Raw genomic sequence first — 23439 nt, forward strand, 5'->3', positions numbered from 1 at the left:
GTGCGAGGGCTCTCCTCGCCGCGCTGCCGTGCTCACGCGGCGCAGCGCAGTGACAGCCGGGCGCCGGCCGCCAGCATCTGCCACTGAGTCACAACCGGGGAAGTTGGAAGCACGGAAACGCCAGTGACCCGCGATGAGCCAGAGCCGCCAGCCCAGCTGCTCACCGCCCCGCCTGTCCGCCCTGCCCTCCAGGAGCAACAGAGCCCCGCGGGCGGTGCCGAGCCCCGGGCTGAGAGCGGCCCCGCAGGGTGCGGGGACTACAACTCCCATGGTGCCCCGGGGCGCGATCGCCGCGCCGGACGCCGTAGTGCTCACGTGACGCCGGCAGGTGTCACATGACCGGCCGGTGAGGCAGGGACCGCCGGAGTTGTAGCCGGTCCGCATGGCCAACGTCGCCAAGAAGGTGTCGTGGTCCGGCCGCGACCCCCGCGACGACGAGGACGAGCGTGCGGGGGAGACAACCCCGCTGCTCAACGGAACCGGGCCCGGCGCGGCGGGCGGCGCCCGGCAGGTGATGCGGGGTGGGCCCCGGGCACGGGGTGCGTGGCTCCCGGCTGCTGGGAACGCCCTTTTAATTCCTGCTTCCAGTGTCGTTCTGTGGGAGAGTCCGATCCTTATCAGTCTGCTGCCGTGCGGGTCTGGCGGCTGGACGTGATGGTGTATGTATGGAGGCAAAGAGAGAGTCCGGGGTGGGCGGTGTTTTTAGCGCAGAAAGGCCCCTTCCTTCTTTGCAGATCGCTTCGGAGAAGTTAATCTCATCCTAAAGTAAGCTTCTGTGCGATGCTCGGAGGGTTGGGGCTGTGATTTGGGCCAGGCTGAGTCCATGGAGCACTGCTGTGTGCATGCTGGGTGGGAGAGGGGCTGCCTGAGCACAGAGCTGGTGAATTTCCTATGGAAAGTTTGTGGGGAGCCTTCATAGAATCATAGAATCATAGAATCACCAAGGTTGGAAAAGACCTAAAAGATCATCCAGTCAGCATAGTTAGGAAGGCAGGCTTTGGCAGCCATTAGCCTGGTTGTCTTGTCTGGCATGGTTCTGTGCCGCCCTGCTCCTGGGTAGATCAGAACAGCGGTCTCGTTAGATTAATTAGAGAAAGATTCAGGGTTTGTTAGGCTGCAGGTTTCTGGTGTGGCTGGGCAGGATGGGGGCACAGCTGGCTGGCTGGAATCGGCTGCGGTCCTGCAGCTGTTCTGATCTGGAAGGAGAAATAAGGTCAGTACAGCACCTCTGGGTGTATCTACAGCATGCTGCCTTTACAAATCACATGGTGAGAACTGCAGGTCTGAGGCATGGTAAGGGAAGGATTAATCCAATCTCTTGGCTGGCGGTCAATTAGAAAAAGGGTTTCTGTGAGTAGCTTTGAAGAAACAGCAGGGACAGCGGGTGGGGTGAGACCTGGCCCTGCTGGTCTGTGTTTATTTCCACTGTGTTTATTCCCTGACGGCCCAGCTGGTGACAGAGCACTGCGTGCTGTTTCCCTTAGAGCATGGCAGTGAGTGCTGTACTGTAGCTTTCCGCATGGGGTGGGGATGATGGGCAGCAGGGTGGGCACTGACCTGGCAGCACAGGTCAGCACAGCTGCTTCTTTCCACGAGTGGTCCTGTGACCTTAATGCCAAACAGCTCAGTAGGGCCCTTTGTGGCTCTGTGCTGCTACAAGCACAGCCATATGGGTACGTGAGGAGGAGAGCAGGTCTCTGGCAATGTCCTCATACCCCCATAACTGTCTATGGCCAGGTTACACCAATAGGAACCAGCTGGGTGTGATGACAGCATGGTACCAGGCAGGGGGTACTGAGAAGTGGGGACAGGATGGCTTTGGCAGAGGGTGGAGCTGTTTTTGTGGTGGGAGACTTCGTTTTGGGTCATGGTACTACAACAGAAATGGCACCCAATTGGGGTTTCTTCCCCTTGCATGTTCTTTTAATGGAAATGAAAGTGATTTTAAAATCACGAAAGGAAATACGGGTCTGTAGTTCCCCAGCTAACTTCTGCGAGCGACTGAGAGCTGGTGGGTGGGAAGTGAGTGCCCTCAGTGCGTGTGTCCATGGTGACAGAGGTGAGCTGCAGGGATGTGCTTGGGCTCTCTGTTTTGGGGTTTGCTGGCTCAGGGGAGCTGAGCACTGCACCAGAGCTGGGTCAGCCTTCATCCCATCAGGACCTGGCTGTGCTGCTGTGCAAGGTGCTGTCTGCACATCTGAGCATCACGTGCCCCAAGGCGAGGGTTGCCCTCCTCCCATGTTTTCACGTTGCATGTAACAAATTAATTCTCAAACTGAGAAGTGGGTGGACGACTTCAGTAAGAGCGGCCAATTCCCATCATTAGCTCAAGGTGTGTTTTAGTTTTTTTTTTAATAATATTTTTTTTGCTACCCCTTGAGGATGCATTCTGTATGTGTACTACAGTGCCTTGTCTTTGAGACCTGTGCGGTGCTTATGCTCCTGAGGGTGCCAGGGAAGGGGGGGGTGGGCAGGGGGTTGTCAGGCTATGGGATTGCTCATATTCCCCCATGTACCACAGTGAGCTGTCCGGTGGCATGACAGGAGTTATCTTTTCCCACCACTGAGCAGAGCCAGGAGGGCACTGGGGGCTGAAAGCCCTCTTCCTTCCTCTTGCCTTTACAGTGCAGGCTGATGGTGTGGTTTGTGCACAGTGCTTTATCTCACTGATAACAAAACCACGAGCATTCAGAGCTTGTTAGTGAGGAGCAGGGTGGTGATAGAGAACTGCTCATGGAGGATACTCTGTGTCTCTGGGGGGTGGTTGTGGATGCAGTGCTGTCCTGCAGGTTTGGCCTTGCTGGCTGCCCTGCAGATGAGTTATGGAGCAAATGCTCCATTTGTGGTTCTTTGGAGTCCAGTTAGCAAGGCACTAAAAGGCCACTGTGTACACAGGCAGTGTTTGCTTTGTGGCTGTTCTAGATAGCCTTCTTTGAAGTTGTTCCTCTATTCACAAACCAGTGTTGTGTTGTGACCGCTCTCTGAGACACATCACTGCTGTGATGGGCTTTCTGTAAGCAGTCGTTCCCTTGCTGCAATTCTACTGCTTCCTGACCTATGGATATAGGGTTTTGAGGAATGTGTGGCCTTATCTCCTCTGTAACCCCTCATCAGGTCACTGGGACAGCACAGAGATCTCCCTGAGCCAACAGGACTGCTGAGGGCTGGGTGACATCACCTTCCTCTGCCGGTGAAGGTCCCAGGTGTCCCCATCTGGGATGGGAGAGCTGATGATCTGTCTGCATCCTCTGGGTTCTGACAACATGTGTGCTGTTGTAGGGGCACTGCAGTCACGCCAACATCATATGTGCCTGGGAACAGCGGGCTGTGCTTGGAAAGCATCCAGGCTGGGGTCATGCTGCCTGGGCTGCACATCTCTGAGCTGTGCACAGATAATCCTCTGTCTGCGTCTGTCCCATTTCCCCTGTTCCTCCTGTGGAAAATGGGTGCTGATGGAAAAAATCCTTTTGCTGTTCTTCCAGCATGTGATCCTTGTGCTGGCAGGATGGAGCCAGCTGTGCTCTAAATGTGCTCAGCCTGAGTGCTGCCTGCTGCCAGGGTTCAGGATGAGCTGGGCAGGGATTCTGTTATACAAGCAAGATGTTTTCAAATGTAACACGGAGTCCAGCTTCAGGTCCGACTGCAATTCCTTTTCCTTTCCTGTTTGTGTTCCAGTGCTCTATAATCACTCGGGGGAGCAGGCTGGTGCCTGCAAAAGCTCCCCCTGCTCCCATGTGTCCCTGCACGGTTAACAGCATTGGTCTGCCTGCCTCCTAGGAGTTTTACTGGTGCTGAGCTGAAGGGTTTGGGAAGTGGGGGCGAAGCCCATCCACAGGTCAGGGAGTAAATGAGAGTGTGGAGCAGATGGGGAAAAGGGAAAATAGGTCAGGCTGCAAACACAAAGGGATGTTCTTCATTGCAGTGACGTGTGTGGCTCCTGCTGCTCTGGCCTGCGCGTTCCAGGCGGGATCTGTGGGGATTAAAGCAGGAGGGGCTCTAGCTGGGATCTGCAGCTTGCAGGCCCCTGCAGAGCAGGGCTGCCCTGCTGGGACCTTCCTATTGCTCTTCAGTGCTCCCTTATTCTCTGGTCCTTCAGCTGTTTGGGAGTAGGGCTATCAGAGGGGTGAGAGGCTGCAGAGGGGAAGATGTGGATGTTGAGAAATGGTGTTTGGGCTGTTCTTAGTGGCAGTGCTGCTCTCGCCCTTGTATATCCCCATGTTTCATAACAGCAGCGGGTGAGGGCAGCTCTCTTGCTGCTGCTGGGGCTCCGTGTGCACTGCTGGGCTGGTTCAGCCTGAGCCCAAGCCTGTCTTGGCTCAGAAAAATCCCCAGACTCCTGTGTTGTGCAATTGTGCTGCTCGTAACAAGCCTGAGGGCTCACCAGAGAAAGGAGAACCTTCCCGGCACTGTCCTGGGCGCTGCTGAGCAGTGCTGGTGGCCCTGCTTGTGCACACAGTGCTGGCAGCCAGCCTAGGTGCTGTGCTGTGCTCAATGCACTGAGGGTTTTGAGGGAAGTGAACGTGCTGGTGTGCTCATCTCCCTGGCTGGGAGCCCTCTTGCAGAGCAGGTGGAGGAACAAAAAGTGCCATTGGCCATCCCTTGTTGCTGCCTGGCTGAGGAGTAGCCCTGACTGCTTGGGGGCTGGTCTGTCCCCCTTTCCAACACCTCACACAGTTCCTGGACAGCACTGGAGCTTGGCAGGGAGGCACAAAGGGTGGACAAACACAAGCTCTGGCCTTCCATGGGGATTCCATGCATGGAAGCACTTTGGGGAGCCTGGGCCTGAGGGTGTGCTGTGTGCAGTTGGCACCAGCTGGGCCATCTGCTGGTGGTGCATTCAGGAACTGACTTTGTTCTCTGATCTCTTTGTAGTTCACTCCTTCCTCCTTTCTGCGCCCTGGACAGCTGAGCAATGTGGATCTCAATGAGGACATCCGTGAGCTGGTGAGTGGCACTGAGAGGGGATGTGACTGAATTTCCTTACTGAAATAACCCATGGGGATGCTCCCAGGGCAGCAGGGTTAGCCATGGGACACCGTGAGTGCTGCTCTTTCTCCCCCATCCTGCTTGTCACATGAAGGTTACTGCATGGCCATCCTTGGGTCTCGAGTGCTGCAGCTATTGAAAGGCATTTCTGTTGCTGGTTCCAGCTGGAATACTTATGACTGGGTTGCTGTAGCATATCTTAATGCAGTGCTTTGGAGGAAAGACTGGGCCAGTTCTGGATGTAGCTGTAATGCAGGACTGGAAGAAGGGCAGTGATGCCATTGGGACCCCTCCTGCAGCCCCAATGAATGCCTTAAATCAGAGCTGGGAGAAGCTTGCGTGATCAAAGGCATTTATGAAACAGAATTTAGTTTCTACTCAAAAGCACAATTGGCTTGAAATAGCTCCTTGCTTTAAGCCAAAGGAATTTCCTGTTGCGGTGAAATGTTGCCCTCCACTTGGAGCACAGAGCTGCTGTGATTTATTAAAATAGCAGTTTGGTGCAGGCTGTGCAGAACCTCTGCCTGCCTGGTCCCTGCTCTGCTGTACCTGTGGCTGCCCATGGGACACGTCCTGCTTGGGGACGGTCCTGGAGAGCCAGGGGTGCACACACAGAGGGCTATTTGATCTGACTTAAATCTGCACTCACTGAGCAGTGGGAAACTGCCCTGGGCACTAAGACTGCTCTCTCTCTGGTCCTTCCTGTGCTTCCTGGGTGCTCATGCAGTAAAACCAGCACCAAGCCAGCATTATGGCGTGAGTATTTCTGTGTCAGTTGCTGGTTGCCCTCAGGGAGACAGGCAGGGACCCTACCAACCTCTGTGTCTTGATCCACAGGAGACAGAGCTCCCCCGGCCGCATCCCAACGAGATTCCCCACAATGAGAAGCTCCTGTCGCTCAAGTACGAGGTATGTGCATCCCTGCTTCTTCCTCAGCTCTGCTGCTGCCAGCTGCCCTCTCTGAGGCACTGGTGAGGGATGGCTCTTGAGTGAGGTCTCAGATTGGCCCTCCCCTGGCATAGGGGACTTTCCCAGCATTAGACACTAACAGCATCTCTCTTCTCTGAGCTAGAGCCTGGACTATGACAACAGTGAAAACCAGCTGTTCCTGGAAGAGGAAAGGAGGATAAACCATGCGGTGAGCCCTGCCATGACCTGGTTATCCATTGTCCCTGCACACTGACACCATTCAACCATTGCTCGCTGTGTGCCAGGGGAATGCGGTGCTCAGCAGCAGTGCTTGAGCTGTGGGGTTTGATGGGTGTCCACCAGTTTGCAATGGGCTGGGGGACCAGCTCTGCAGGAGCCCAGTGTGGCACAGGGGAGGGATGAGGAGCTCACCTGGGTGCCATGGTGATATTGCTGGGCAGGGTGGAACACCTGCAGTGGGGAACGTCCTATCCTGGGGGCTTTGGGAGCTAGTACTGCAGCAAGGTAGAGCAGGAGAGTGTGCTGAGAGGCTTGATGGAGGCAGGCGAGCTGGGAAAGCTTGTCTTCCAGCCAGAGATCCCTCGGAGGCACAACAGCACTGGGGGTTGCCTTGAAATAGGTCAGGTTTTACAGTCCTATGCCAAGCAGAGGATAAAGAAGGTTGGGACTTGACTGGGAAGGTGGCCAGGTGGGCCGGAGCCCATCTTGATGCACACTAGGGGCTGTGGATGCGGGGTTGGGCAGCAGTGGGTTCTGATGGCTGTCTGTTTGTCTGTCAGGCCTTCCGGACTGTGGAAATCAAGCGCTGGGTCATCTGTGCCATGATTGGCATCCTCACCGGCCTCGTTGCCTGCTTCATCGACATCGTGGTGGAGAACCTGGCTGGGCTGAAGTACCGTGTGGTGAAGGACAGTATCCTTGCATGGAGCTGAGGCCTCCAGCCAGGCAGGATCTGTGTTCTCTGCTCCCGGTGGCAACAAGAAGGATGTTGGAGGAGGGGGCAGCTTCCTTCTGGGCTTGGTGCACAGGTCCTGCTGCTCTCAGCACTGCTCTGAGGTGCTGCCTGCATCCAAGTGCTCCCATCGATGCACTCTGCACACCACGGCCTCAGGAGCCCCATGGTGATGCTTTGTGATGGTGGGGGGATATTCCTGAGTTGATAGCAGCCTTTCCTTGATCCTTCTCCACAGACATCGACAAGTTCACAGAGAAAGGGGGCCTGTCTTTCTCTCTGTTACTCTGGGCCACTCTGAATGCCAGTGTGGTGATGGTGGGCTCTGTTATCGTTGCTTTTATAGAGGTGAGGGTTTGGAGGCTGCCTGTGAGGAGGTACTCCTGTAACATCCATCAGATGTGTTCCTGCTGAACTGGCCCTCTGAAGCCCAACGCCTTGGTGTTGGCTGGAAACATCTGTGCTGTAAGGTTTCTCCTTAGGTGTCAGGCTGTCAGGATATGCTGCCTTCATTTGCAGCCCCAGCAGCCTGGGGCAGGGGAGGTGGCAGAAGGGCATGCTTCAGCCTTGGATGTGGGTGCAGCTTTTGCAAACTATGTCAGTTCGTGCAAGCCCTGAACTGGGCTCAGTCTCTTTGCTTTGCATGTTTGTGAGTAGGCAGGTTAGGTGATCTAAGACACACTCAAGAGGAAAAGTCACAAACTGGCAGCTGACTGGTGATGTCTGCAGGGCAAGTTGAGGCTGAGAGGGGGCAACAACCCCCTGCAGGTCAGCAGCAGTCTCCTTGTTGCTTTGCCCTTGCTCTCTGGCAAAGTTTTCCCTGGCCACCAAGTGTGATCTTTCTGCAGGGAACAACCTTATGCTCCCCTAGAACTTGCTGACTGCATCTGTTTGCCCTTTGGGGCGATGTGTCTGTGGGGGCACAGCAGGTCCCTCTCTTGTAAATAAGTTCTGAGCCTCCCCGAGATATGCTTGGCATAGCCTGTGCTTAGGGCCAGGGTAAGGTGGCAGCATGTCCCCAGGCTCCATCCTGTATGTGATAGGTGCTGACACCTTCCTGTTCCTCACAGCCCGTCGCTGCTGGCAGTGGCATTCCCCAGATTAAATGCTACCTCAATGGTGTGAAGATCCCACACGTTGTCCGCCTCAAGGTAAGAAGTGGGAGCTCACAGGATGAGTGCCTACTGCACGGGCCGGGCTGGAGCAAACGTGCTTCATTCCTGTACTGTGGGGCGTTCCCTCTGTGTTTGTGGCAGCGATGGAGCTGGGCTCACTGTAGCAGCCTGGGCTGCTCCTGTCAGCCTCGTGATGTGCTGTGCCTCTTGCTCTGTCTTGCAGACCCTGGTGATCAAAGTCTGCGGGGTCATCCTCTCGGTGGTCGGCGGCCTGGCTGTTGGGAAGGTGATGTGCATAAAGCTCTCTCTGTTGTGCTCCTGGCCTGTTGTTATCTGCTGCTGGCATGTTTGCCACAGCTCAGCACCAGCCCTGCGGTGACTTCCCGGTTTTATTCCCTGCCGGTCTGGTGTGTGGCTTAGCTGAGGGCAGGAGAGCAGCAGCCTGTGTCTGCCTGTGTTTGTCACCATGAATGTCAGTTGGGGGAGCACAGGTGCCACGCTTGGACTTGGCTGACCTGCTGGGGGTGAAGGCAAGGAAGGCAGTCTTTGTAAGCTTCTGCCTGCTCTGCCAGAGGGAGTGCTGGTGGGAACAGGAGCCATGTGCTAGAATGAGGATCTGGGGCTGGGGAAGAAATTGCAAGGTCTCTATTGACCAAAATCCTTTATCACTATACCTGCAGAGACAGAGCTGGTACAAGTATAGCATCCAGCTTCTTTAGGGCCATTACCCAGGGATCAGCATCCAACCTTCCCCAGTTTTCCTTAGCTGTAGTGGTTCTTCCTTCTGTGGTCTGACTCCACTCTCTTGCCTACAGGAAGGACCAATGATTCACTCTGGATCTGTGATTGCTGCTGGCATTTCCCAGGGAAGATCCACATCTTTGAAGAGAGACTTCAAGGTTGGTGCTCAGGACAAAGAGTTCTACTATAGGCTGAGTACAGAGCACAGTGCCTGGCTGGCCTTTCTGGTGTCAGAGCCCAGCCAAGTAGTGGGCTGGTGCAGCTCTGACTCCTCTGGGGAAGGTGCCATAGAGGAGGGAGCTGTGGACTCCATTTGGTGCCACCAGAATTCCCTCCCGTTGCTGCTTGTGGTACCCAAAACAGCTCGGTGGTGTTCTGCTGGTGGCAAGGGGTTGTGTCTCCTCTGATCTCATGCCTTTGGCCATGCCTGAACCTGCCTTCACTTTTGGTATTTCAGATCTTTGAGTACTTCCGCAGAGACACAGAAAAAAGGGACTTTGTCTCAGCTGGAGCTGCTGCCGGCGTCTCTGCGGCGTTTGGTGCCCCCGTGGGTATGTGTGTCAGCTCTGATGCTGAGCAGTGCTGCCTGCATCTCTCAGGGGGCTGCTCTTGCCTGCAGGGATCTGCATGGGGCACTGCAGGAGCCTGGGCTGGGACGGCCCCTCGTTTACTTCCAGGCTCAGGTTCTTGCTTGGAAGCCCAGAGGTTGGGTGTTGCGTGGTAGGAATCTATAACTACTCAGTCTGGTGTGCTGCCAGCCTCTGCCAGTTCCAGGATTGAGAAGGGGAACTGTGTCTGCTCTGTGGTTATGCCATGAGCCTTCCTGAGAAATGCCCACCACTCCTCCATGCTGTCCTGCCCTGCCGTGCAGATCTTGGGAAGAGAGAAGGGGGTTACCTGTCTCTGATCCTAAATGTTGTTTCCTGGGATGGAGGAGAGGCAGTGAAGAGGCTTTGCTACAAACAGCACATCAAGTGTGTTGGGCTTGGTTGGTCCCTCTGCTTGATTCCGGGAGCTGTGGGGCACGTGAGCGGGGATGGATTTGGCTGCCTTGGCTGGTGCTGAGAGGTGAGAGTCTGTGGCACGTGCCTGTTGTGAGGATGTTTGTGTCTTGCACTTGCAGGGGGTGTCCTCTTCAGCTTAGAGGAAGGAGCTTCCTTCTGGAACCAGTTCCTGACATGGAGAATTGTAAGTGCTGCAAAGCAGAAGCAGTAAATTAAGACAGGCCTTAATCCAGTTAACGCAGGCTGCGATGGCACTGAGGCATCATCTTTCCTCCTGTGCCCTGATGCTCCGTATCCTACAGCTGTGTGCCTCCTTTCATCCTTCCCTTGGGCAGCTGTGTAATGCATTGCAGAGGTCATGGCATCCCAAATTCCCTTTTAGCTCCCAGGGGCTAAATTTGAGTCTGTCTGAGTGAGGTCTCATTTCCTGAAGCTGCCAACCCCTTTTCCAAGGGAGCTGCCACAGGGCAGTGGAGAGGTGAGGAGTGAGGAGGAGTGAGTCCGTGGTTGGTGTGGCCTGCCCAGAGCGTGTCCATGGGGAATGTGACATTTGTCCCCAGCACATCCTGGGTATCAAGTCCATGGGGGATATTTGGGGATAGTGTGGATGGAGCTGGGCTGGCTCTGTCTAGCAGTAATTATGTGCTGCATCTCTTTCTAGTTCTTTGCCTCCATGATCTCCACGTTCACTCTGAACTCTGTCCTGAGTGTTTACCACGGCAATGCTTGGGATCTGTCCAGCCCTGGGCTCATCAATTTTGGCAGGTTTGATAGTGAGGTATGCCACAGATTCTTCTGCTGGGGAAGTTAGAGGCACTCAGGGGTTCTGGGACTTCAGTCTCTCTTAAAATGTTGCCTGGGGCAGGCTCTGGGGTCTGGCTGGATCCCAGCTTCACCAGCATGAGTAGAAGGTGTTCCTGCAGCCCCTGCTGGGTCTAGATGCTAAGGAGCATTCAGGGCACATCCTGGGGCTGCTCCAGGAGCTCATGCTGCCACAGACAGACAGTGACTGGCAGTCAAATGTCCAGAAGATCTGAAACCCATCTCTTGTTTGCAGAAAATGGGATACACGATCCAGGAAATTCCTATCTTCATCTTTATGGGAGTAGTTGGTAAGGGAATTCTGCTCTTTCGATCCAATTAGTGTGAATAATTGCCTCTGTTCTGTCTGGGCCTAAAAAGCTTCAGGATCTACTTTCCTGGGGGGAGTGGGAAATCCATTAACTCAAGAGCAGAGGCTGTTTGTGGAATTTATGGGGGTGAGAGCAGGATCCTGGGCCAGCCCTCACCCTTGTAACAAAGGAGAGAACATGTAATCTGTATCCTGCAAAATCCTCTGTGGGGTTGGGGTGTTGCAGTCATGGACAGCCCTGTGCTGCCACGTGCCCTGGGGCAGCCAGTCATGCTGAGTGTGTCATCGTTTCTCTCTGAACTTCCCCTTTTCTCTTGGGTCTTGTGTGGCTGTAGGGGAACCTGAGACTTGCATGCTGACTCTTCCCTCCTTTCCACTCGCAGGTGGGATCCTGGGGGCTCTGTTCAATGCCCTGAATTATTGGCTAACAATGTTCCGGATCAGGTAAGAGTTTGTGGGTAGCCAAAATAATTCACGTGGGTTGGCTGACATCTTCTGTGCTTCCTGGTTGTGATGTTCCCAGCCAAAGCCAGGCTGTAACCTCATGCATAGCGGCAGCAGCCCCTGAAAGCTGATGGATGAAGGTGCCATGTGCCTCTTGCTGCCTGCACCCAAGGCTTTGACCCACATCATCCCTCCTTTGCTATGATCCTGCTAAGTATTTATTCTCAGTGACTTGGCTGCTCAAACAAGTGCAAGTGCTGTGAAAGACATGATTGCAGCATGAGAGCAATGAGAGAAAGATTGCTGCTGAGCCCATCAGAACCCACTCTGGGCCATACTTGCCACCAGCATTTCAAACCCCAGAACCAGCCTTGGGATGTCAGAGAGGGGTGACCTGTGGCATCAGCAGAGCTGGTGAAGGGTCTGCAGCATCTCCCAGGGCATTGCTCCTCCTGGGGTGAAGCTTACTGGACTTGGCTCTCTGCTGCCCTCCCTCTCCTGGCACAGCCTTCCATTTCCTGCAGCCTGTAAGGCTTGCTGCATCTCACCTCTGGCAGCCTTGGGTGCTGCTGTGGCAGAGATCTGGGCTCACTGCTCTGCTCCCTTTCAGGTACATCCACAGGCCTTGCCTCCAGGTGATTGAGGCCATGCTGGTTGCGGCGGTGACGGCGGCCGTGGGCTTCGTCATGATTTACTGCTCTCGAGACTGCCAGCCCATCCAGGGGAGCTCAGTGGCCTATCCTCTGCAGGTAGGACATGCTGGTGAGCTACACCTGAGGTGAGGGATACCCTGAGGCTGAGCAGGGGAGTGAGACTCTGCTGGAGTTTGTGGCCGTGGGCCTTGCTGGCTCCCCTGCAGCCACTGCCCTCTGCTCTGTGTGGAGCTGGAGACCTTGAGTTTGCTCTGGACTCCTTGCCTTAACACCCATCTCAGAGATGTGAGCCCCACCTGGGCTGTGGTGTTGCTTTGCACAGGTCTCTGTCACCAGCAGCACAGTAGCAGGAGGGAAGTGCTGTGGCATTGGTGTGCTTGCTGTGTGCAGTCCCCACAGCTCTGCACCAACTGGAGAACAGCCGCTCGCCCTGCTGTGGGGCAGCCCATAGCTGACAATCCTAACTCTTTCTTCCAGCTTTTCTGTGCTGACGGAGAGTACAACTCCATGGCAACTGCCTTCTTCAACACACCTGAGAAGAGTGTTGTCAACCTCTTCCATGACCCTCCAGGTCTGTGTACCAAGTGAATGCTTCCTTGAAGAGCAGTGCAGGACAGAACTGTGTGTGCACAGTGGCTGACCTGTTCCCTTGTTGCTTGTGGGATGGGGTGGGGTATGATTAGTGTGGCTTAAAGAGGGCACGGTGAGGTCCAGAAAAGCACTGTGTGGGGCTGTAGGCAGTGGCTGCTGTGGCTACCAGCTCCTGAGTACCCCTGCAGTGCTGCAGACAGGAGGCGCAGGTGTTCCTCTGCTGTGGCCATGCACCCATCAGGGCAGATGTGCTCTGAGCCTTGTGCTGGCTGCAGGGCACAGTGCTGTGCTGTGTATAACAGTGGTCTGGTTTTTCTACCAGCAAGCAAATTCTGATCTTAACAACAAAGCTGCTCCTTTCCCTGCTACCCAAGGAGATGTCAGCTCCTTTGCTGCAGCAGAGGGAGGGAGGGATGGGTGCTGTGTTTGGAGGCATCATAAGCTCAGCCAAAGGGCTCTGCCCTCAGGGCTGCCTGTGAACAAGGAACCAGTTTTGTCTGTTTGCAAGCTGTCATTCTGATCTGTGTGGGAGCGTGACTGACCCTTGCTTGCTCTCTGAAGTCTGGCTGGTTTCTTACTTAGCTGGGCTTCTTGCCCCTGAATGACTTTACCTTCTGGGTAGGTTGTGGAGGTGGATTTTGGAGTTTGGATCTGTGTGAGAAATGAAATCTGGCTTTTAGACTTCAGCTCTTATTTCCTTTGGACCCCGTGTAATGCTAAAGTGTTCTCTGCCCCCTGGGGCTGCTGCTTTGATCTCAAAGCTGTTCTGGGACCAGTTCACCAGTGCCTCTGCCCACCAGACCTTGTCCTCCAGTGTCCCTCAGGGCTTTGCAAAGTTTGTCACGCTGCCCTGCAGGAGGGGCTACTGGCTGTTCTCCCATGGCTGTAGTGCTGTTCAGGCTGTGTGACTGGCACTGATTCCCTGTTCTCTTCCCACCCCAGGTTCCTACAACCCCATGACACTGGGCATGTTCACCCTGATGTATTTCTTCCTGGCTTGCTGGACGTATGGCCTCACGGTGTCTGCAGGGGTCTTCATCCCTTCCCTGCTGATTGGTGCTGCCTGGGGGCGGCTGTTTGGCATCTCCCTGTCCTACCTGACCAAGGGCTCGGTGAGCACTTGATGAGAAGGAGCAGTGCAGCTTCTCGCTCACCTCCTTTGCTGCTGACCTGGCTGTGCACGCAGGCAGTGGGCATGGAGCTGGCTGAGAGCCTGGCACAGTAGGCTGGAGAAGTGTGGGGTGGGTTGACTCCTCACTTGATGTTCTCCTGAGCAACATCTGGGTTTTTCCCTGGCCCTGACAGAGCCCTGCTGACATACGGGCTGTGCAGGCAGCTTCTGGCATGCTCTGCTCCTTCAGAAGTGGGCTTTGGAGCCGGGGCGCTGCCCGTTATCTCTGTGTGCCCTGGAGCTAGCGGCTCACTCAGTCTCTTCTCTCTCATGTGCTCAGATCTGGGCTGACCCTGGGAAGTACGCCCTGATGGGAGCTGCTGCACAGCTGGGTGAGTCGCTGAGTTGCCCCCCTCGAGGGTTCATGGCCACATCCAACTTGTGTCATAGTGAAGGTGGCGTGGAGAAAAAATGCTCTCTGCTTCTCTGATGAAGATTTTCCCCTAGTTGGAGTGCAGCCTGTACTGTCAGGTTAAAACCCAACCTCACAACACTACCAAGTGCTGGCAGCACTGTGGTGGAAATGAGGGCTGGGCTTGTCCAGGGCAGATCCAGGAGGTGCCTGGGAGCTCTGGCCTCCCCTAACCTGCCCCAGAGCCCTGTCACTGTGTGGTTTGCTGTCACTTGGTGACTGGCTCCTGCCTGCACAGCCAGCAGAGGGGAGCAGTGTCCCTTGGTGGGTTGGATGTGGTGCCTTTGTGAGAGTCCTGAGTTGCTGTGCAGAAACTGAAGGGCCTTGGATGCTCTCCCCTGAGCCCCTCGGGTGCTTCTTGCAGGTGGGATAGTGCGGATGACGCTGAGTCTCACTGTCATCATGATGGAGGCAACAGGCAACGTCACCTATGGATTCCCCATCATGCTGGTGCTGATGACAGCAAAGATTGTGGGAGATTACTTTGTGGAGGTGAGGACTGGATGCATTCACTGTGAGCCTGGGATGGGGTGGGAGGCTGTGGGTGAGAATCTGGAGTACTGCAGAGCCAGGGGAAGCCGTAGGTGAGGACTGGGGCTGCTGCAGAGCCTTGGGAGGAGACCCTTGTGTCTGATGCAGAGAGGAGCTGCTGCCTGGCTGTACTCCCTTTGCATATCTCCTGATGGCATGACTCTCCTTGCAGGGGCTCTACGACATGCACATCCAGCTGCAGAGCGTGCCCTTCCTGCACTGGGAGGCTCCTGTGACGTCCCATTCGCTCACAGCCAGGTAGGTGGACTGAGGGTCTGACACCTCTGGGAACAGCCCTGGGGTCGTGCTGCTGCCAGCCCAGCCCCTTCCCCAGCAGGGTGATATCTGTGCCCATGCCCCCCACGCTGTGGAGGCAGAGGACTGAGAGCTGTGCACTTCGGGGTGGATTTGGGGTGTGCTGCCATCTAGCTGTTTCACACCGACCCTTCTTTGCAGGGAAGTGATGAGCACGCCCGTCACCTGCCTGCGGAGGATCGAGCGGGTGGGCACCGTTGTGGACATCCTCAGTGACACCTCCTCCAACCACAACGGCTTCCCAGTGGTGGAGAGCAGCCCCAACACCACACAGGTGGGCTTGGGACTGCCTGGGGGGTTGTCTGTGCAAGAGATGGCTGTGGTGGTGGGACGTTGCTGCCCCAACCAGCCCTGCCTCATGCTGGGTGCTCTGTTGCAGGTGGCTGGGCTGCGGGGTTTGATCCTGCGCTCCCAGCTCATTGTCCTGCTGAAGCACAAGGTGAGTACACAGCAACCGTCCCAGGGATCAGGAAGCTCAGTGCTCCCCTCCAGAAGGTCTGCCTACCCCATGCTTCTGGCCACTTCCCTCCCTGCCTGTGTGGGTGCCCTGGGGCTGTGTGGCTGAGTGCCTCAGTGAGCAGGGAGGTCCCTGAGGGCTCTCATTCCTCCCCAGGTTTTTGTGGAAAGGGCCAACCTGAGCCTGGTGCAGCGGCGGCTGAAGCTGAAGGATTTCCGGGACGCCTATCCCCGCTTCCCCCCCATCCAGTCCATCCACGTCTCCCAGGATGAGCGCGAGTGCATGATTGATCTGAGCGAGTTCATGAACCCCTCGCCCTACACTGTGCCGCAGGTAATGACTGCGGGCCGCTGCCCCTGTGGAGCCCACCGCCAGCTGGGGGCACCCCATGACTGCCACGGCCCCGCTCTGCCTTGCAGGAGGCGTCTCTGCCGCGGGTGTTCAAACTTTTCCGAGCCCTGGGCCTCCGGCATTTGGTGGTTGTGAATAATCACAATGAGGTGAGGCCCTGGGGCAGCTCGTGGGGATACTGCTGTTGTCCCCACATTCTGTTCGTTAGTGCGGGGCTTAATCCTGTCCTTTCCCTGGCAGGTGGTGGGCATGGTCACCCGCAAAGACCTCGCCAGGTACCGCCTGGGGAAGGAGGGACTGGAGGAGCTGTCGCTGGCACAAACGTGACGTGGGGCAGCACGACCCAGCAGAGTTGTGCCCTGGCCCCCGGCCCCTCTGAGACCAGGACCCTATTTTGGTGGAGGCAGGGAGAGGACAGGGTTGGCTTGTGGAGGCATCACGGTGCCTGGAGCACCGACCCAGCCACACTGCCCTGGCTCTCCGTGTGTTGCTGCCTTCTCCAGTCTGCTGGCTCCCCTTCTCCTCTTCCTCACTACTTCCTCTGCTTCCCTGAGGGATCAAAATACACGGTTAGCTCTGTTAGCTCCTTGCATAGGTTCATCACGGGTTGGGTGAAGGCAGGAGTGGGCCCAGGGGAGCTGGCATGCCCTGCTGAGCTGGGCCCAGTCTTTCTGCCACAGTCTCTGCCCTCTGTCTCTGCTGCCACCCTGGGCTGTCTGGGCCTGGCCCTGGCTGAGCACCCTCTATGGGGCTGGGTCAGGCTGTGTGGGGATGGGAAGTGGTGGTGCTCCTCCTGCTTCAAAGTCCCTGTCCCTTCTCCCTATGCTGCTGCCAACTGTGGGGGTGAGCCCTGTGCCACACTCCTGCAATTCTGCTCCTCTGGCTGGAGGAGTTCCCTGCCCTGCTGTGCAATAAAAGGGCTTCCATGGTTCAGCAGCTGCTGCCTCCATCTCTTTCTTGGCTCCCTCAGCTGCTTTGCCTCTAAGGGCAAGGTGTGAGGGATAGTGTGGCCATGCCTGGGCTCTAAGTGGGGAGGGGAAGAGGAGAACCCCCTTTTCCTTGGGGGGTGGTGGTCCTAGAGCATGGTCCCCTCTGACTCCTGCTCTCCTTCGAGTCCCAGAAGTGCTTCTTCAATGATGCTGGGTCCTCAGCTGTGTTTCTGTATGTGCTGCAGTTTGGTCCAGACTGGCGCAGTAGCCTGGGTCCTGCTGGGCTGGGCCACAGGGGGAGACCAGTCTGCTTCTCCCTGGGTGAGGAGAGTTTCCAGCCCTCACATCCCCCTGGTGTAACTCCCCCTCCTCTGTCTTCCTTTGCCATCATCACTACAGGTGCTGGCCCTATCCCTGCTCCTTGCACTGCACCATGCCCTGCAGTAGCAGCACCCTATGCTGTGCTCTGGGCTGAGAGCTGTGCAGGGCAGAGGAATGCTGGTACCTGTGGGCTTCCAACCACTTCTGTGCTGAAATAAACCCTGTTTGTACTTTTATTCTGGCATTGCCTGTCTCATGCTTCCCTCCATCTCTTTGTGCTGTTGCTGGAGCTCAGCTCCCAGGATTGGTGCTAGGGGCTGTGAGCACTGCTCTGCCTGAGAATGCCAGGGGTTTGGGGTGCTTGTATGGGGGGAGTGCTGCGTGTCACAGCCCCCTGGCGAGGGGTGGATGCCCAGAGCTGCTTCCTGGGTGCTTTTCCCTTTCAAGGCCAACAAAGAGCCACTGTAATAAAGGGGGGGATGCCTTGGCTGGACCCTGGTAACAGGGCTGGGTTCCAGCAGCAGCTAGGAGGCCATGGAGAAGGGGAAGTCTCCAGCCTGGTTCCTGCTTGCTGGCAGTGCAGTGGCCCTGGGTCCGTATGGTGCTGCTGAGTCCCCCCACCCAGGTTGCAGTGCATTGCTGGCTGGCAGCTGGGTGCTTTGTGAGGCCCCACGTTGCCCTTTGCCCCAGCACAGCTGAGATAAGGGGATGGGATCCACCGCATTGGGCCTGCCGAGCAAACACAGGCTGTGCTCCTCCAGCCACTGCGTGTCCCTCCTCCTCCTCTTCCTGGAGCCGAGGGGTGCTGTGCTGCAGCCCTTTGCCACCCAGGGCCAGGGATACTGTGGTGAAGGAAACCGCACGCGCTCATGCCTGTGGGAGTCATTTATTCACTCGTCCCATTGCTGGCTCCGACCCACTGGCTCCAAGCGTCCCATTGCCCATGGGTTGCTCATTACCCGTGCGGCACGTGGCAGCCCTGAGCTGCGGTGGGTCACAGCCCGCTGTAGGGCTCAGCCTCCAGCCCAGCATGGCCCGGCATAGGAGGCAGCTCCCGCCCGCTGCCCGGCAGCTCTGGCCCCGGCTCCACCGTCCAGTGGGCCAGCAGGTCACTGAAGTCAGGGGTGCCGGCGTGCAGGAGGCTGCCAGGGCCGGGACCCGGCTCCCTCCAGAAGGAGGGCGGCAGTTTCCTCCTGTGCATGGGGGTGATGTGGCCGTATTTCCTCTCCAGCCGCTGCGCCTTCCCGCTGACCGCCTGCGGTGCCAGGCACCGGCGCACGCCGTACTCAAAGAGCTCGGCCAGCGGCCCCAGCCTGTGTGCGGCCCCGTGGGCACCGAGTGCCGCCTCCGGCTGCGCCCGGCCGCCCCGTGCCATGTGCCCCGGGCTGGGCGAGCTGCGGGGCGAGCTGCAGTCCTCGGGCACGCCATGGCCGCCAGCGGCCTCCTCCCGGCCCCGCCGCCCGAAGTACCGCTGGATGTCGCAGCTGATGAGCTCTGAGAAGCGCAGGAGTCGCAGCGTGGTCTCTGCGGCACTGGGGCAGGCGGGCTCCGGTCCGCCGCTCTGCTCTGCTGCCTCCTCTTCATCCTCCTCCTCCTCTTCTTCGTCGTCCTCCTCAGAGAGGTCGGGGAAGTCGGGCTCGGGACGCGCAGGCAGGAGCAGGCCGTGCGGGAAGGGCGAGGGCAGCCGCAGCTCGGCCAGCGGCCGGATGACGCCGGCAGCCATGTCGGTGCAAAGGGACACCCCGGGGCCTGGGCTCACCCTGCGAGCAGGGACACGGCGTGAGGGTGGCTCGCAGCCCCGTCCTCCCACCCTGTCCTGTCCTGCTGCCCCGCTGCCGTGTTCCGCCCTCAGGCATTGTGGGGCTGTGTCACACCGTGCCACCGCCAGTGTGGGGTGCGGGGCAGCGGGGATGTACCCCTGTCCCTGGGATGGGGGCCATGGGACACAGAACAGCAGGGATGTCCCGCTGATCCATGGGACACAGGGCAGCGGGGGTGTCCCCTCTAACCCCACTAATTGCAGGGCAGTAGGGATGTCCCCAGAGAGATGTGAGGCGGCAGGGGCGTCCCATCCAAGTTGCAGGATGTGGAGCAGTACAAACATCCCCCGAGCTACAGAGTAAGGTTAGTGCTCCCCTGGACGTCCCCTGTTACCCCAGGGCTCTGCGTGGTGGTGAATGGTGTTGAGCACCTCCCGCCCTGGGCACAGCACTGAACCCCATGGGCTGCACCGCCAGGATGCTGAGAGCCCACACAAGGACCCCAAATGTTTCTCTGTTAGGGGATAAACCTGGCCCCCTCCCAGCACTGCTTTGTGGGCTCTGGCCACAGCTCAGTCCTGCCGAGCTGGATGAGGCCCCTCTATGCTCTCTACAGAGCACTCAGCCACATGCCCCATTCCCCTCCACGGGCAAGTGATGAGCTCAGCTCCCGGGGCTCTGCACACCCTGCAGGGATGCTCACCTCCGGGAAGCAGGGAGAGCAGAGCTGCAGGGGCTGGAGGGCATTGCTCGGTGCCGTATCTCCTGCAGTGCCCTGGCTCAGCCCGGCTCGGTCGGCACTCACCTTGGTGCTGCTGCCCGGCCATGCATAGGCTCCCGCGCCGTTCCCCCTCGCTGTCCCTCCACCTGGGCCTGAAGTATTTATAGCGGAGCAGCGAGCTGACGGCTGGCAAATATTTGGTAGCCGTATTGTAATAGTAGACTCGGTAAACAGAGCCAGGGTTTGCTTTAGCACCCAGCAACGGGAGAGCGGCGCGGGGAGGGACGCGGGGACGGAAGGCAGGGCTCACCTTAATGGCTCACTCGCCAGGGGATTTTCAAGTGTTGTTCCTGTAGATTCACCTATTAAATCGGCAGCCCCAGCTGCCAAACTGCCCGCACACTTGTACCGAGGGCTCTTATCTCCCCGCTGATTGGAGGTAAAATCAAGCTTTGTCAAATAGGCGTAAAATTAAATTTCATGCTATTTTGACTCCTGGAGTAGGGATCTTCTGAAGAACATGGTGCTTATCGAGCGCTGCCTGTGCAAACAGAGCTGTGGCTGCAGTGGATGAACCCTCCGGGCTGCAGCCTCTGAGGTGCTGCTCACCCCCCCTTGCAGCTCCAGATCCCCATCTGCAGCCCCATGCTCCCTGCAGACCCCAAGATGAGTGTGGGGCTCCGGTACCAGCCCTGGGGTGGAGGTTGGACGTTTTGGGGTGTTAGGGCACAGCAGGAAATGCACTTTGAGTGCTGGGGCTGGTGTCTCTGTCGGGCAGTGCTGGATGCAGAGAAGACAACGCTGTTGTGGGGAGCTCTGGGCCAGCCCCAGGGCAGGGGCAGCACCCAGGTGGTAGCAGTGTCACTGCAGACAGGGTACTGGGATGCCCCATGTTCCTCCTATGGCCTGGGACTGTGTTGGTCCATGCAGGGACAGAGGAGAAGCAATGACAACAGAGCAGCTGATGTCAGCAGAGGGCTGTGGTCCTGCTGTGCCATTTCTGTTCTGGCACTGGGACACAATGGTGTGGCCATTCAGGGGGGTGCAGAGCACAGACAGGGGGCATGGGATAGCCGGGGGACACAGGGTGGCCAGAGGATATGGGAAAACCTACAGGTGACAGCAAGAGGACACACATGGAATGGCTGCCGGTCTGACTCAGTCCTGTCTCCCCTCCTGCAGCCCCTGCTGGGGCTCTCAGGTGGGACACCATGCACAGGGCTTGGGGATGGGCAGACCCTGCTCCAGAACTGTCCTGCCCCTCTCCCAGGGGCTGACATGAGCTCCTAGTCTGGCCCTGTACCCTGGGGTGAGCTGTCCCTCAGTGCTGCTGAGGACGGTGCCATCCTGGGCTTGTTCATCACCCACCCCATCCTGCATGTGGGGGGCAAAGCTGGGATCCAAGGCCCAGCCATGCCCCACCGTGCTGCCATCCCTCCCCACGCTCTCCTGCTGGCAGCACTGGGGGGGGCAGCAGGTCCCGCCCAGGCACCGCTGGGCAAACACGGCCAGCAGGAGCTGATAAGCCACGGGCAGCCTTCGATCTGCCACCTGATGTCACCCGCTGCCACCGCTGCCTGCGATGCACAGCCTGGCACAGCTTGGCACAGAATGGCACGGTTTGGCACGGCCTGGCACAGTCTGGTACCATGGCCTGGCCCAGCCCAGTATGGCCTGGTAGAGCCTGGTACAGATTGATGCAGCTCAGTAGGGATTGAGACAGCTTGGGGCATCGAGGTTCTTGGTTCAGGTCCATCGAAACTCATAAGGTCCTCTCCCTTATCTTGACACTACGAAGGAGACCTCGGAGTAGGGGAGTGAGTCGGTCAGGATTGATGGGAGCCAGCATAGGAGACTCAGCTACCAGTCCTTGTTGGTACACGGCCTGAATACAGGCAGCTTTTTGACCAGGCAGATGACCTGAGGTCTGAAAAGCTGGCTATTCATATGAGCAATGGGTAAACCCAGTCCTGTGGGTCAATTCCTCCTGCCCAGTACGCTGCATGGGCGGTCAGAGAGTGATTTTCTTGTCCTGGTCTCATATTGAGAAAGATGCCAGGACCACAAAACCCACTGGCTTCCATATCACTTAACATAATTTTATCTCCTCCTGTCAAAGACACCCTACAAAGATATTCAGTCTGATTCCTGCAGTCTCCTGTAGTATTTCTCTTGTGATTTGGCTAGCTCAGCCAGGGACCACGGAATTGCTCTGGTGGTGGTGATAATGTGTCCAGGCTGGTCATTTTCACCTCCTTATTTCCATCTTTACAATGGGTCTGACTGTGGTTGTACGGGGAGGTCTCTTGTCACTGCTAGAGTCCCAGATATCACCATGCATGTCTCAGGGAAGGCACCAGACACCAGATTCTGAATCTTAAAAGGGTTACGGGTGGTGGACATCTGCAATATAATTAATTTCAACTCCTCTTGTGACTTTCTTTCCCCGAGTTTCAGATTCAGCAAGAGCCCTTTAGATTCTCCTCTTCCCGTCTCACTGCTTCTAATTCCAATTGTAAATCTCTGTCTGTAGTTTCCAAACAGACTGCACATCTCCTCTGCCTATCAGCTCCAGCTTCATAGTCCTGACTTTTCTGTTTCTCCTGTTTAAGTTCCTCAGTAAGCAGAGATACTTTAGTTTTGTCTAATTCAGCACTAAGTTCTTTAAACACCATTTCACAATTGGGGATAGGCTGCTGTGCCTGCTCCTGTTGAGCCCATGACAGACAGACATGCTCCTGGGACCAAACATATCATGCTTTTCCTCTTCCCCACCTTCTTCTGTTCTTTCTGCAGGGTTTCTATCCTCTGGATGGCATTTAGAATCTCAGTTGACAAACACTCAACGGATAACAATTCCAAACATACACAAACAAGCATAGGATCTTGGCAAAGCATACCACAACTAACATGGTAAAGGGGAGGGGGTGTGAGCAGGATGTGTACTTTTGGTTTTCCATGAATTACCAAGTAATGGAGTCCAGTGATTCCCCCAAGGCACAGGATTAGACCAAATTCCTTGAGAGAGGTCCATAACCAATACCCCTGGCAAGAAGAGAGATTTCAAGATATTCTTAGGGACGATAACACGACCCGATGTTCGCTGGTTGGTTCAGATATTGGTGCTAACGGTGTGGGGCTCTCAGTCCATCTAGGAGGGGATCCTACTCCATAGTGGTCCCTGCACTGTTTTATAATCTGCTAGCATTTGATCTCTGCTGAGTTTGTTACTTAATCACTACAGTGCACACTGCTTCTGCTAAATGGGGTTAGTCCGATAAGCTGTGCTAGGCTTGCCTCATGAAAGAGGAAGGAAAGCCTCCCCTGGGTCCTACAGGAGTTAGCTGCACTTCTTTATTTCATCCTAGAGGCACGGAGCCACAGCTGTGAGCATCATTTTGTGGTCCTGATTCAGTCTAGCACCATTTTGTTTCATATAATCAAGCCACACACTTGCCAGTAATCCACCAAGTTGGGGCTGACTCAGGCTCTTGGCACTAGCTAGGCCATGACTGGAGGGACAGTCAGGTTTATCTGTTCCCCAGTGACATAACTGCTGCAGGCCATGCAACAAAAAGGTGAATAGGACTACTAGGCAGAAAACCGTAACCAGACCTTTGCCTAGTCCTGTTTTCTACCTTTCACCCAATTATGCCTTTCCCTTTCTCCAGCATGCCTTTCCAGGAGAATCCCACACACAGGTTGGTACAGCTCAAAGGGGCCTGACGTGGTTCAGCACAGCATGGCACAGGCTGCTACAGCATGATCTAGGAGTGCTCAGTATAGCCTGGCAGGGACTGGCACAGCCTGGTTAGGCTTGGTATGGCGTGGAAGGGCCTGGCCCAGGTTGGTGCAGCTTGAAAGGGTCTGACAAGGCTCAGCACAGCCTGGCACAGGTTGGTGGAGCTCAGCAGGGCCTGTCG

At 56.6% G+C, this 23439-nt stretch overlaps 2 protein-coding genes across 2 annotated transcripts; one reads left to right on the top strand and one right to left on the bottom strand.

The window, feature by feature from the left end:
• Positions 1 to 327: 327 nt before the first annotated feature.
• On the top strand, positions 328 to 17271 carry CLCN7 (chloride voltage-gated channel 7). Its single transcript, XM_052680134.1, has 25 exons — positions 328 to 511; positions 4873 to 4944; positions 5824 to 5895; positions 6059 to 6124; positions 6696 to 6828; positions 7107 to 7216; positions 7939 to 8019; positions 8207 to 8269; positions 8799 to 8882; positions 9182 to 9275; positions 9848 to 9912; positions 10390 to 10506; positions 10786 to 10840; positions 11244 to 11304; positions 11915 to 12053; positions 12435 to 12528; positions 13491 to 13660; positions 14000 to 14051; positions 14496 to 14623; positions 14835 to 14920; positions 15119 to 15251; positions 15357 to 15416; positions 15591 to 15767; positions 15854 to 15934; positions 16026 to 17271. The coding sequence occupies exons 1-25, from the start codon at positions 383 to 385 to the stop codon at positions 16110 to 16112; spliced, it is 2409 nt and encodes an 802-aa protein (XP_052536094.1). The 5' UTR covers positions 328 to 382; the 3' UTR covers positions 16113 to 17271.
• Positions 17272 to 17924: 653 nt separating this feature from the next.
• Positions 17925 to 18774, bottom strand: PERCC1 (proline and glutamate rich with coiled coil 1). The gene has a single exon (XM_052680135.1). The coding sequence runs from the start codon at positions 18756 to 18758 to the stop codon at positions 18030 to 18032; it is 729 nt and encodes a 242-aa protein (XP_052536095.1). The 5' UTR covers positions 18759 to 18774; the 3' UTR covers positions 17925 to 18029.
• Positions 18775 to 23439: the final 4665 nt, after the last annotated feature.

This window comes from Tympanuchus pallidicinctus, unplaced genomic scaffold, assembly GCF_026119805.1.
Source record: "Tympanuchus pallidicinctus isolate F22 unplaced genomic scaffold, pur_lepc_1.0 scaffold18, whole genome shotgun sequence".
NCBI lineage: Eukaryota > Metazoa > Chordata > Aves > Galliformes > Phasianidae > Tympanuchus > Tympanuchus pallidicinctus.

Coding starts and splice junctions, on each gene's coding strand:
- CLCN7 (XM_052680134.1), top strand. CDS start 383: ATGGCCAACGTCGCCAAGAAGGTGTCGTGGTCCGGCCGCGACCCCCGC. Junction 4,945..5,823: donor ATGAGGACATCCGTGAGCTG/GTGAGTGGCACT, acceptor CTTGATCCACAG/GAGACAGAGCTCCCCCGGCC. Junction 13,661..13,999: donor CCTACCTGACCAAGGGCTCG/GTGAGCACTTGA, acceptor TCATGTGCTCAG/ATCTGGGCTGACCCTGGGAA.
- PERCC1 (XM_052680135.1), bottom strand. CDS start 18,758: ATGGCTGCCGGCGTCATCCGGCCGCTGGCCGAGCTGCGGCTGCCCTCG.